This window comes from Orycteropus afer, unplaced genomic scaffold (genome assembly GCF_000298275.1).
Source record: "Orycteropus afer afer isolate SDZICR_OR568_19922 unplaced genomic scaffold, OryAfe1.0 scaffold00166, whole genome shotgun sequence".
Taxonomy (NCBI): domain Eukaryota; kingdom Metazoa; phylum Chordata; class Mammalia; order Tubulidentata; family Orycteropodidae; genus Orycteropus; species Orycteropus afer.
Window position 1 is genome coordinate 597,600 of NW_006921753.1, and position 14,896 is coordinate 612,495.

The window sequence follows — 14,896 nt, forward strand, 5'->3', positions numbered from 1 at the left end:
TCTCTCTCTCTCTCTCTCTCTCTATATATATATATATACACACACATAATGTTTTGAATTCCTTATCAGGCAGTTCAGTTACCTTTTCTTCCTTGGAGAGGTTTCTAGTTCTTCATTGTTGTCACTTGCTTGTGCCATCTTGCCCTATTCTTTGTTTAATTTGAACAAACTATCTCCAAGATAGTTTGGAATTATTGTTTTTACTTCTTGATTGTGTGTTGGTTTGTCTCATTTTGACTGTTCTGTGGTGGCTTGTTTTGATATATCCAATGAGTGGGGTTGACATATTTTTGACATCAGTTCAGCAGCATTGATGCATTCCCCTCCTGTCCTTAGGTGCATGGCTCAACTTATGGGAATGTGGGTATGGGTCTCTCTTTATTGGTTGTGAAGAGGAGCTGGGGGTGCAGTGACCAGGAGTTGTCCATCATCTGTAGTTGATCCAGTGTGGCAGGAGCAGATGATGGCGGGGCTCATTTGTTAGGTGGGGTGGTAAGTGGTAGGTGTAATAGGCATATCTGACTAGTGTGGAAATAATGTCTGCTTCCCATTGGGGCAGGAATTTAAAAAAATGAAGGAAAAAGATGGATGAGAAAAAAAGATTAAATTTAAACAAGAAGACGGACAAATGATGGAAAAATAAACATGAAAAGGAAGAAAAGTGGAAAAGGAAAAGAGAAAAAAGGAAAAAAAAAAGTGTGTGTGTGTGCATCTACGATCACCTGGCAGCAGTAGCAGCAGGCAGTCCTTTGTGCAATCTGCCCACAGAAGGGAAATGAACCTGGCACACACATGCACCTCCAACAACTGAGGCTGCAGGGCATGAATTTGCATTCTTAAGTATTAGGCCTGTCAGTCACACAAGTGCTGACAGGCAGAGCCATAGACCCTCTGCTCTTTTGGTTTAGGGTGTGGGGCAGCAAGTGGCTACTGGTAGTGGGAGACAACCAGAGGAATGAGACAGTTGCAGGGCACCAGATGGGCTTTCCATAGTCATTGAGTTGATGAGAGCAGAAAGAGAGCTCCCCAGGTCACTGGGGAGGTGCAGTGGGGAAAGTGGGAGAAAGACATCTGCAGTTCATTGTTGTGGACCTGGTGCACTTCTGGGTGTATACAGGTGATTATCCAGTTTCTGCCTGAATTCAATCAAGTGGTAGACTACCTGGAGTCCAGAGTCTCCAATCACTACCCCACAAGGCTTCCTCTTAGCATGGGCCCTCATCTCAAATCACCAGTGTTCACTAGTAGTGAGTTGTTTCATCCCTCTTCACTGGCTCTCTTTGGTCCCCTGTACCATTGGGTATCATGTCTGTTTCTCTGAACTTCCCTATCCCGGATTCACTTTTTATTTTCCTCACCTTTTTTCACTCCAGATCTGTTCACACTGTGTCTCTGTCCCAGTGTGGGTTCCCTGTAGTTGGTTTCTCTTCACCAGTGCACTAAGCCTTCTGTGTCTCAAAATGGCTACATTCCATCAGTCCCTGGTTCCTTCTTTCTCCTCCATCACTGTCCTCACTCTGTTTCCCTTTCCATTTGATGCTTAACCTAATTCTTTCTCCTTTCATTTGATGCCCAGAGTTCCAGGATCATTATCTGTACTTGTTTCACTCAATTTTTCCAGATGTCTATTGTAGAAGGGTAGGGTGGAGTGTCACTAAGATGCCATCTTTTCTCCTCTTTATAATTCTCTTCTAACTTGCCTTCCTGCCTTTAGTCTTGAAATCCTCCAATCTATTATTCACACTGTACACAAATTGATCCTTATAAAGCAGAAATTTGTACCTGGAACTGCACTGCTTAAAGCATGATTCTTGTCTTCCAGTCCTAACTGAAAAAATTTCAGATTCTTTAACATGGCATTTAGACTCATCAGGATCTGGCACCCAATTCTTACCTTGTTATTTGCCGTCGAGTTGGCCCCGACTCATAGCGACCCCTCCTTGGGTTTCCGAGGCAGTATCACTACGGAAGTAGGATTGCCCAACCTTCCTTCCGAGGAGTGGCTGGTGGGTTTGAACCGCCAGCCTTCTGGTTAGCAGTCAAGTGCTTAGGCACTATGCTACCAGAGCTCCTAATTCGTACCTAGTCCTTTGTAAACATACAACCCACTCCATCCTGCTCCATTTTGCCCCCCACATTTAAGACACGATGAACAATTTACTGAATGTCCACAAAATTTCACAGTTTTCTTTTTTTTTTTTTTAACAGAGTACTCTACCTAGCATGTCAATTTCAATTCTGTTCACCTGGCAAATGTAAACTCATCTTTCAAGGTGCACCTTAACTGCCATTTTTTCTTTGAAATTGTTCTTAACTCACTTCTTAACTCACTTCCCTCCTTGATTTCCCATAGTCTTCTCAGAGATCCTATAATGCCTTAATACTTTATTTTGTCCCTTTAAGTTCCTTAATGCAGTAGATATTGTGTATTGCAGCCTTCAACCTCCACGCACCTTCTCTGCAAACTATCCATAAGAGAGTCTAAGCAGACTATTAGTAGCCATTTCTCTAAATGTGAAAATGTTTTAGTGCTTAAGGCACTTGACTACTAACCAGAAGGCTGGCAGTTCAAACCTACCAGCCACTCCTCAGAAGGAAGGTTGGGCAATCTACTTTTGTAGTGATACCATCTAGGAAACCCAAGGAGGGCTATGAGTCAGGTCTGACTCGACAGCACATAACAACAACAACAACAGAGTCTTCTAGGGAGTTCTGGTGGCATACTGCCTGTTTTGGTTACCTAGTGCCACTCTGACAAGAATATACTACAAATGGGATGGCTTTTTAAAAAAGGAGTTTATTCTCTCACAGTTTGGAGGATTTAAGTCCAAGTTCAAAGTGCCAGGCTATAAGGGCTGTGCCTTGGACTTCAGCTCTGTCTCTTGCTCCTGGTCTACTGAAGCTAGAGACATCTACTCAGCTACTGGCTTCTGAGTCTAACAAGCCCAAGGTCAACAAATAAAATGGCACAGTTTTGATGTTACCAAATTACATGGCAGGTCATTAATTTAAGTTCATTGAAAATCTCAAAGTTGGCACCGCATGGCAAGCTGCTGAACAATGGCATGGTTACATGCAGGGATCAAGCATGCCATAAGCTAGAGACTATCCCCAAGGTTTCTCCTTATATACGGGAAGCAGACCACATCCTAAATGCAGCTACTCAGCTGCTTGTGGTAGATCCCACCAGGTGGATTGCCAGTCTCGTCATTTGGAATAGCTACCACCAGCTGCCCAGCCACTCAACCAGGCCCAGCCAAGTTGACATACATATTTAACTACCATAGTACCTAAGGCATTTGCGATACTGCCTCGGAAACCCAAGGAGGGGTCGCTATGAGTTGAAATCGACTCAACGGCAGTGAGTTTGCTTTTTCTTTTTCTTTTCCTTTTTTTGCTTTTTAAGAGTATCTTCTACAAAAAGTCAGAAGTCAGGGAGGACTATCTTTTCAATGCTTTGCTACTGGTATGTAGAACAAGAGAATGTGAGTGTTTAGAGGCAGTGGTCAATTTCAGTGTTCCAGTATCTGGAGGCTATTCTTGTGGGTAATAGAGGCATTTGGAGCAGTGACACATCAACAGACTTCTGACCTTTAAATTGTTCAGTTGTCTGATGATCTGTCCCTGATTTTGGTCCTTCTATCCCTTCCAGAATTTTCATAAGTGCCCATTTTTTTATATTATATTCCTTTCATGAGGTTTCATTGAAACCTGATGCAGTCTTCCTCTACTAAACTATAGCCTCCTGAAGGCATGGACAAGTTATTTTTATTTTTGTATTCCTGGGAGGTAACATAGAGTTGACTCTAACAAAATAAATGAGTGACTCATTGGATGAACCAATATCAGGTATATATCATACTGAACATAAACTTTTCCCTGGTATTCAATCCCCTCTTAAAATTCTCCTTTCCATGTATAAGCAACATTGCCTCTTTCTGTGCTTCATTCCAATGACTCTGGTTATTATGTTCTGTATACAAATGTATTGTTCTTTCATCTATCTTATTGTTGTGATGGTTATTTCTGGCTGCAGTGTTTCCCCTTCTCTGTGCCAACTCACATTGACCATCTCTGATAAGAAAAACTTCAAAAATCACAGCCTGTATAAAATATGCTTCTGCTCATGCCCAGTGATGGAAAGATAGTATGCCTGTGTCATCTCTGTCAATTAGCAATATTTTTGGATACAAGTAAAAGAAAAATCAATTACAATGATTAACAAGTAAAGATTAATTTTTATTTATTTATTTATTTTACATAACAAAAATTCTGGATGTAAGTGACTGGTAGCTTTGGTTTTATAATTCAAGAATATTTGGGACAGCTCCTTCAGATGAACCAGTTGTTGTTGTTGTTGTTATGTGCCATCGAGTCGGACTCAACTCATAGTGACCCCTCCTTGGGTTTCCAAGGAAGTATCACTACAGAAGTAGATTGCCCCATCTTCCCTTCCAAGGAGTGGCTGGTGAATTTGAACTGCCAGCCTTCTGGTTAGCAGTCAAGTGCCTTATGCACTATGCTACCAGCGCTCCCAGATGAACCAATAGTGACTCCAAATTATATATCACACTAAACAGAAGGTGATTCCCTTGGCCTTTCCCTCAAAGTTGTAAATTATACCCTAAGATCCAGATATTGTGCCTACATTCAAAGCAGAGATAAGACAAAAGGAAGAAAAAGCCAGCTTTGTCTGTACCTTTTATCAGGAAAGCAAATTCTTTCTTAAATCCACTTGCACACTTCTGCTTATATTTATTTATAATGACCAGGTCAGATAGTCACCCCTAGAAACAAAGGAGTCCAGGATAGTAATTTTTTTTTTTTTTTTAGAGTGAAAGAGAAGAGTTGGGGATAGCTAGTGGGTTAGTCAACCAAAATGTCTACCTTATTTTCAAATTGACATATACTGTAAGTATTCTCTGGACAAAATCTAGGCCTGATTATTTTTTCACAGTCCAAAGAGATGCTTACTGCCATGTTGTGTGGAGTAAAAAGCTGAGAAGTTAAATGAAACTGAAGTTCAATGAAATAAAATCCCACCACTATCTGCCATGAAAAAGTCAGAAAAAAAAGAAAATATATTTATCATTAGTCCTGTACAAACCTGACAAAATGTGCAAGGAAAGTGTGAGTTGCTTTCAGAGACATTTCACTACTATCACTTGAGAGTCATTAGCCACTTTCACCATTATCAATTCAATAGCATTTGTTTTCTCTATTTATTGTATGCCAGTGTTACTTCTTAATTATAGTTCTTAGGAAATAGTATAACATTGTGATGGCTAATACGTAACAGATACCATTTTTTTATGTTTATAAACTCTCTCTTGAATTGAAACATGCTTGAGAAAAGGCATGAAATGCTGGTTCACACATTAGTTATTTAAAAGAAAGGGAGGGTTTATTTTGAAAGATTCACACCATCATTTGTTGATTAGGCTGTAAATATGAAATGTTGAATTAGGAAGATGTGAAGACTCTCTTATCCTAAATTGACTCTCCTTAAAATCAGATGTTCAGATGCAGTTCCTATTTTAAATTCCCACTCCTTCTCATTTCCTGGTACTTTTATTGTGAAATAATATTATAATGAATCTTGAGGCAGAGTTGAGGGAGGTGGTTGGGGGAGGGGAATCCCAAAAGTACACCTTGAAGAACAAGTTTTGCCTTTATGACAAGAGGAAACAGAATTGAAATGGAGGAAAGGTTTTTGGCAGATTTTGTGCAATGAATTGCAAGCCTCTTTTGTAACATCATCTAACAGAGCTTCCTCCATGTCTGTCATCCAACCAACCAGGACTGTCTAGTGCTTTGAGCTGGCCACTTTCTGTAGGAAGGCTCTGCTCAGATTATTAGAAGGAGTTTTTCTGTGATAATCACAACTTTCCCTCTGGTAGAAATTAGAAATTACAGCCTTCACTAATTACAGGCTAATGGTTCCAATGCCCTCCCAATAGTAAATTGCTTTGAGATAGCAGCTGCAAAATGGGAAAGTAAAATAAATTAAGAAGAGGTTCTTCAAGCTTTTCTCACATCATAAAATGAAAATAAAATACCATATTCTGAAGTTCTCTGAAAGGAAAGATCAGAAAGATAACTCAAATTGCTTAGTTAAGAAAATTTTTCTATGAAAACATCACCACAGCAGCTACTGTTAAAACAAAAATGAAATCACAAATGCTACTTAAATTGTTTATGTTTATTTCTAATTTTCACATTAAAGTAGAAAATCATGTTCCTTTGGGTTGCCATTCAAATTCTATCTCCCTCTCCTGATTCCTATAAATGAAGTAGCTGATAAACACCTATCTTTTAAAGTAGAAAGAGTATTCCAAAATTGACCTTTTTTCCCCCATTTTTGAGAGCTTCATTGTCTGTGTGATGCCATGTAGCTCAAGTTCTTTAGTCAACTGATCTTCATTTCTGACTTTAATATTAACATGTAAAATCTTTGCTTAGTACTACTGAATTACATTAGTTTCCAAATCAATTATTGTTGTTAGTTGCTGTTGAGTTCGCACTAAATCAGGGCCATCCCATGCACAAGAGGAAGAAGCCTTGCCTCATCTTACTCCATCTTCATGCTCAAGTCTATTGTTGTGGTCATTGTGTTTTTCCTGTGCCTTCTAACCTAAGGGGTTTATCTTCCAGCATTATTGACAAGATTCTGCTGTGATCCATGGGGTTTTCATTGGCTAATTGCCCGGACTTTCTTCTTGTCTTAGTCTGGAAGCTCAGTTGAAAACTGTCAGCCATCAGGAACTCTACTAGTATTTGAAATACTGGTAACCTTGTCCCCAGCATCATAGCAAGAAGCATGCCACTATAATATGACAATCTGACAAATGGTCGGTGGTCCAAAGCAATAGCCCTAGACTTTCAATCTGAGTTTGAACACTTTTTAGAGGTCATCTAGGACATCTAGTTTCCCATTCCAATTAAGACTTTCCACATAGAAATCTTGACAGATACTGTTTCAGACTGAGTTTTGGTAACTTGGAACGCTTTGTGGGTAACATGATTCAGAAAGCCGCTGAGCCTAGCCCTTCCTTATGTCCTAACATTCCTGTCTCTATCTTCCACTTTCCCAATTCTATCCTCTGGAACAATACAGAATGTCTACTCCATGAGTCAGGCCAGTTCATCAAAGAGTTAAAGACCAGGAGAAGTTTGGCTTCTTGTCCAGGTGTGGATAGCAAGCCTCGCAGAGAAATTCTGTTTCTAATTGTCTTTCTCCCAGTCCTTTCTTTCTCTCTCTAAATGATCTTTTTTTCCTTCCTTTCCCCCCAGTGCAGAGAATGAGATACTGAGAAAGTGAGTACTGGAGTTAGAACACAAAGAGTCTTTACTTTTGGTGCTGTGTTACACATTTCTTAAGCAAAAGGTAACTATGCATTTACCTCCCCTACATACAACCTCCCCCACCATACAACCAAGGACTTATCCTTTACCATATTTATTTTTAAAAGACTTTTATTGTGATTTGGGTGAAATTTTACAGAGCAAATTTGTTTTCCATACAGCAGTTCACATACACTTTATCTCATGGCATTGACTGCAATTTCCCACAATGCAACATCTCTCTTTTACCATATTCTTACGTGTGTGTGTGTGTGTGTGTGTGTGTGTATGTGTAATTCAAACCTCAGCTTTGGACTGCATTTTCCAGCTGAAAAATGTTGAGAAAGGCAGAGAATTCTGAAAGAGGAGTCTAGCTCAAACCCATCATTCTCAAGCGGGTGACCCTAGACCACAACCAAAAACCAAACCAAAACTACTGCCATCAAGCCAATTCCAACTCATAGCAACCCTGTAGGACAGAGTAGAACACCCCATAGGGTTTCTAAGGCTATAATCTTTTCAGAAACGAACTGCCACATCTTACTCTCCAGGAGTGGGTGGTAGGTTCAAACTGCTCATCTTTTGGTTAGCAGCTGAGTGCTTTATCCACTGTACCAAAACGACTAGAACCATCTACATGAACAACTTCCACTTCTGCCACGTCTTCCGCCACGTCTTCCGCCACGTCTTCCGCCACGTCTTCCGCCACGTCTTCCGCCAGGTCTTGCGGCAGTGTGCGCTTGGACGTGGGCAGCCAAAGGGAGCACGTACTCCTGAAACCTAGCGTCAAAGTGTGGGCGTGGGTGTGGGCAAACAGTGGGTGTGGGCAAACAGCGGGAGGCGGCTGTTCTTCTGTTCCCTTGGGCCAGGAGTGCCACGTTTGAGGGCATGGTAGACAAGTATGCTGCACTATCGCGGGCTCAGTTGCACCTGGATTTCATCCACGCCAACTCGTGAGTACATGGATAGTTGAGTTGGGGGTGGGGTAGAATCGAAAAGTGTTTATATTCTGGGTAAATACCCAGTTTTTAAATGTTCATTTAAACAAATGAACTTAGTATTGTTGAATTATGGACCCCTCTCCCCAGCACATGCATTAGTTTGTATGCCTTTTTTTAAAAAATGAAAAATGATAAAGATACATTCTGGGCCAGACCACACTCTTAGTGCTCTTCAGTCAACAAGAGATGGAAGGAGGCCAATTTGTTATTAAACAAAACAATTTCATTCAAGGTCAGCAGAAACCTAGTTCTACCAAAGTAGAAATGACCTCTAGTCATTTCTCCTCTGTGAACACACTGACAATTTAAAGATTAAGTTTACCCTTCAGACAGAATAATTTGCATTTATTGATTCCAGCCTCCATGGCCTCCTGAGTCATAACAAGGATACTATCTTTCTGAAGACAGCAATCTCACATTTTAGTTGTTACTTGGGTACTTTTGCTTCTCCTTGCCCAGATCTTTGATAGTGCTACTTATCAAGTATTATTTCAAACCATCCCTTACCAAAAAAACAAAACCCACTGACATCAAGTTGATACCTACTCATAGCGACCCCCATTGATTTTTCAAGGTGGTAAATCTTTGCAGAAGTAGATTTCCCAGTCTTGCTTCCATGGAGTGGCTCGTAGAATCAATCAATACTGCAAGTCAAGGCTTGAATTTTTCCTTCAGTTCTTTCAGCTTGTGCTCCCTGGAATGTTTTTCCCTTGGTTCTGCCAGGGATTTTGTCAGAGGTGTTGCTATAGAAAATGGCACCTATGGCAAGCAATGAAATTGTGCCTCTGTGAAAACATCTGACATCCATCCTTTAGATAACTTTACCATAGTATCAACTAAAAAATGAAAGTCATGATTGTTACTCTTTTACATATCATATTATCATACCATGTGGAAATTACAACTGCACCATCCTTGCTTTCACTGATCAAAATTGGTTTAAATATTCTCAAACTCATTTTTTTTTTCCAATTTCTCCTACTTTAACACTCTGCAGAGCAAGACCACACAGTTTGCCTTGACCCATGGAATCTCTCAAATATGAAAATATTAGTTTTAAACTTTTCATGAACTGAATTGCTTTCAGCTTTGAATTTTTTGTTGCTACCATGTGTTTTCAGTAATGGTGGTCATGCCAAAATCAAGGAAAAAGTTTTTTGAAGTAATATGAATGGTGATACAATTATATGGGGCACATATGTCCTAATTGTGCTTGTGTGGTAGGATTGGTGAGGAGAGGCCTGTTTCTTCAGATTCATGCAGTCAAACAGGTCTCTACCAAGTGGTAACACATACTACAACTGGGATAACAGCTTCCCAAGAAACCTAAGAGGTTGAAAATATTGGTGGGTGCTATATATCACTTGAATTATGAAAGGGTTAACTTGCTGAATGATTTTCCACAGCTGGTGATGGAAACTATGATGGTTAATAGAAATTGTTCAGTGGAGCCCCTTGTCAAGTGTCATCCAGGGCATGTGCCATACCTACCATACCTCGGATACACCTCTGGGTTGAATCCTTCTCATTCTCAGGGCTCAGTTTAAATGTTTCCTATCAAAAGAGGCTTTTCTTGACCAGCCTGCCCCTTTCTTGCCAGTTACTGTTTGCCATCAGTTTTCCTTCACAGCACCTAATTACAATCTACAATATCATCTTTATGTATTTGTTTACTTCTCTACTTTTCATATCCCCATTATTTTAATATAGAAAATAATCTAGCTCCAGAGAGTCCTTGGTTAGCTCAAATGGTTAAGTGCTGGACTACTGGTTGAAAAGTTGGCAATTGAAACACACCCAGAGACTCCTTGGAAAGTAGACCTGTGATCTGCTTCTGAAAAGTCATTGCCTTGAAAACCCTGTGGAACAGTTCTCTGCACACATGGGGTCTCCATGAGTCAGAATTGACTCAACAGCAGCTAATACCACCACCACTACTATCTTGAGCTCCAAGAGGGCAAAGATCCTGTCTAGACATAGTGTCTAGCATATTGCAGGAATCTGGTAGGAATTTATTGAATAAAATAGCATAGACCCTCTCATGGGCAATTTTGTCAGAATTATTGCAGTTATTGTTTTCTAAGACTTGGTGAAAGTTGGCAACAAAGAATATATATTGGTAGTTGGAAAATATGGCCTTTGTTTTCGAAATGATGCCAGAGATCTCATGATAGATTTTTCAAGAACAACAATGCATTCATTATTAATACCTCTTTGTACAACATAAATGTTGACAATACACATTGACCTCACCAGATGGAATACACAGGAATCAAATAGACTACATTGATAACAGCTCTGGTGGCATAGTTCCTAAGGCATTTGACTGCTAACTAGAAGGCTGGAGGTTCAAATCCACCAGCCACTCCTCAGAAGGAAGGTTGGGCAATCTATTTCCATAGTGATACCACCTTGGAAACCCAAGGAGGGTCACAATGAGTTGGATTTGACCCCACGGCAGTGGTGGCATTTTATGGGACAAGATGATGGTGAAGCTCAATATCATCAGTCAAAAAAGGCCGGGGACCAACTATGGAATTGCTCCTATGCAACTTTAAATTGAAGGTGAAGAAAATTAAAACAAGTCCATGAGATGAAAAATGCCACCTGACTTTAGAGACCATCTGAAGAATAGATTTGAAGGTTGAAGATCAGAAGAGTTATGGGAAGACATCAAGGACATCACACATGAAGAAAGCAAAATGTCATTAAAAAGACAGGAAAGAAAGGGAGGGCTAAAATGGATGTCAGGGGAGATTCTGAAATGTGCTCTTGAATGGAGAATAGCTAAACTGAGTGTAAGAAATGATGACATAAATTATTATAAGGAAATGTGCAAAGATCTGGAGTTAAAATCAAAAAGGAAGTTCATGATTGGTATTTCTCAAGCTGAAAAAACTGAAGAAAAAATTCAAGTCTTGAGTTGCAATATTGAAAGATTCTATGTGCAAAATACTGAACAATGAAGGAAACATCAAAAGAAGATGGAAGACATTCAGAGTCACTGTGCTAAAAGAATTTATCAATGTTCAACCACTTCAGAACACAGCATATAATCAAGAACCAGTGGCACTGAAGGAAAAACTCCAAGCTGCACTGAAGGCACTGATGAAAAACAAGGCTCCTAGCATTGAAGGAGTACCAGTTGAGATGTTTCAACAAATGGATGCAAGGCTGAAAGTATGTACTCACTTGTCTATATCAGGAAATTTGGAAGATAGCTTTCTAGCCAGCTGACTGGAAGAGATCCATATTTATGACCATTCCAAGGGAAGTTGATCCAATAGAATGCAGAACATTTCAAACAATATCATTAATTTTATAAGCAAGAAAAATTTTGCTGACAATTTTTCAAAAATGGTTATAGCAGTACACAGACAAGGAACTGACAGAAATTCAAGCAAGATTTAGAAGTGAACATGGTACAAGAATACCATTTCTGACATCAGATGGATCTTGGCTGAAAGAGGAAAATACCAGAAAGATGTCTACCTATGTTTTATTGACTAAGCAAAGATATTCAACTGTGTGGATCATAACAAATGTGGATAACATTGCAAAAAATGTGAATTTCAGACTACTTAATTGTGCTCATGAGAAGGGGATACTGCATGGTTTAAAATCAGAAAAGGTGTGTGTCATGGCTGTATCTTTTCACCATACTTATTCAACCTGTATGTTGAGTAAATAATGTGAGAAGCTGGACTATATGAAGGACTCAGCATGAGGAATGGAGAAAGACTCATTAACAGCTTGTACTATGGGGATGACACAACCTTGCTTGCTAAAAGTGACTTGACGCACTTACTGATGAAGATCGAAGACTACAGCCTTCAGTATGGATTACACTTCAACATAAAACAAAAATCCACACAACTTCACCAATAAGCAACAGCATGATAAATGGAGGAAAGATTGAAGTTGTCAAGGATTTTATTTTACTTGAAACCACAATCAATGCCTATAGAGACAGCAGTTAAGAAATCAAGTAACGTATTGCATTGGGCATATCTGCTGCAAAAGACTTTAAAAGAACCAAGGTGTCACTTTGAAGAGCAAACCATGGTGTTTTCTGTCACCTCACATGCATGCAAAAGGTGGACAAAGAATAAGGAAGACTACAGAAGAACTTATGTATTTGAATCATGGTATTGGCAAAAAATATTTGAATATACCCTGTAAAAATATCAAATATAGTCTTCACTTAATGCTGTGATAAATTACTGATTGAAAAATCTACATCAGAAAATGACAAGCAAGTGTGGGACCCTGAAATAGCCTGACTCCACCCCAGATGCCATTAAGCCTTCCAATGTGTCGTAAACAGTGAATAAAGGCTATCTAGTGAGTTCTGTGGGAGCTCTGGTAACATAGTGGCTAAGACACTTGCCTGCTAACCAGACGGCTGGCGGTTCAAACCACCAGCCACTCCTCGGAAGGAAGGTTGGGCAATCCTACTTCCGTAGTGATACTGCCTCAGAAACCCAAGGAGGGGTCGCTATGAGTCGGGGCCGACTCGACGGCACTTAACAACAACAACAACAACAGTGAGTTCTGTTACAAAGGACCTGGCATTAGTGAGTGTGAGGACAGAGTGACAGCCCAAAATCATGTTGTTTAAGGAGCAGTCTTCTCTCAGGTGGAAAAATTGCACAAATAAATACAAATTAGTGAAGCAAACAGAGGCTCCCAGCAGGTGCTAGGTCTGCAGATGGAGCCTTATGGCTAGAATTTTTATCAATATTCTTTAGCAACATTTTAGCCTTAATAATGCATTTTCTATGAATAGTTATCTGGAAAAACCTTTAATAAATGCTTATATAGTAATTTTCAGAGGTTAAAGTTTGCTCTAAGTACAGAAAGGTCCTTGGAGACTTTGCTTTATGAGGCATGGACATGATATTTTGGCTAATGTGCCCTTACTCCTGGCTCTGTGATGAAGAATATTTACCTCAGAGTCTTGACCGTGCTGAGAAAGTTGTTTCTAGAATAACTCCTTAATTGATTATCTGTTTAGAACTGGAGAGCATTTTTCTGCAAGTGTCTTGAACCTTTTACGCTGATTTCAGAGTTGGTTTAACCTTTTGTTTTTCTTTTATTTCTTCATCAGCACTACCCACAGCTTCCTTTTTGGAGCACTTGCTGAATTGCTTGACAATGCAAGGTGAGGCTTATCTGTGGACAAAGATTACTGAGGGAATTTCTGACTTAAATCAGCTTGAGTGGTGTCTAAAGATAATAAAGTTGTTATTTTTTCCCATTTGGAATTTTTTTATGGCCTAATTTCCTGCAAAATCAAGTGATTATAGGAAAAAAAAGGTGAGAGAAGGAATTGTTCACCTTGTATTTATGATCAAACTTGAAATGCAGGTAAATTACATTTCTGTTTTTGTGTCATTAACCATGTTATAGCAGAAACTCATCTGTATATTTTTTTCTTAAGTTATATATCAATGTATACTATGCCTTGAGAATTTATATTTTGGTTTGGACATTTATTGAAGTCTTCATCGCAGTGAATTGTAAATAGTTAAGTAGAAAATACCTAACAGTTGTTCATCTCTTACTATGTATCAGACCTCTTCAAAACACTTTATGTCTGACTATTAAATCATTAATCTTTACAACAGTAGATTGAAGTGGAAATTATTATTATTTCAGCTCTACAGATGTGAATTGATGTACAGAGAGCAAGACCACACAATATTTCACATTCAGACCAACTATATAACCTCCTTCTTCTGTTTTAATGTCTCTCTGACAAAACTGTTGATATTTAAGGAAACCTCTAACAATTTTAGGTCCACTTAGTGGTGTATTTGATCTGGGGGCTTATGAGGGAGTCAGTCTTGAAAGACTAAATTGAATATGACACTTGATTAGTTTTATATTTGTGTTTTCCCATAACAGAAGATTTTACATAATTTTTCTGCTGAAAGCAAATTCCACCCAGGATAGAGGATGCAGTTGTTAGAAAAGGGATCTCAACAGGAAGACCTAAGTTTCCAGCCACTGGTTGGTAACTGTACTGCAATTTTTTGCATTTGTCTTTCATTTTTGGCCATAAAAGGAGATGACAGAGAGTGTGGCCACAGGATATAATTAGCTAACCAGCCATAGGTTATCTTCTGCCCAGACCTATGCCCAGTGTCAAGTGCAAAGGGAACGATAGTATCCAGTGCCAAGCCATCAGCACTGTGGACATCAACGTAAAGCAGCAAAATTAAGGACAATAGCAAACAACTCAAAACAACATCACTAAGATATGTTGTTATTGTTAGATGTCATCAATTCATGATGACTCCATGTGTAACAGAATGAAACACTGCCAGGTCCTGCACCATCCTCACAATTGTTACTATGTTCGAGCTCATTGTTGCAGCCATGGTGTCAGTCTATCTCCAAGAGGGTCTTCCTGTTTTTCACTAAGGAGCTCTGGTAGCATAATGCCTAAGGCATTTGATTGCTAACCAGAAGGCAGGTGGTTCAAACCCACCAGCCACTCCTCGGAAGGAAGGTTGGGCAATCTACTTCCGTAGTGATACTGCCTC

The 14,896-nt window shown here is 39.5% G+C and overlaps 1 protein-coding gene across 1 annotated transcript in view; it reads left to right on the forward strand.

The window, feature by feature from the left end:
* Window positions 1-7,981: 7,981 nt before the first annotated feature.
* The window catches only part of MORC1 (MORC family CW-type zinc finger 1), a 306,881-nt gene continuing 299,966 nt past the window's right edge, over window positions 7,982-14,896 (forward strand). The window contains exon 1 of the mRNA XM_007946578.1: window positions 7,982-8,111. Coding sequence (XP_007944769.1) covers window positions 7,982-8,111 — 130 coding nt within the window. The remainder of the gene's footprint in view (window positions 8,112-14,896) is intronic.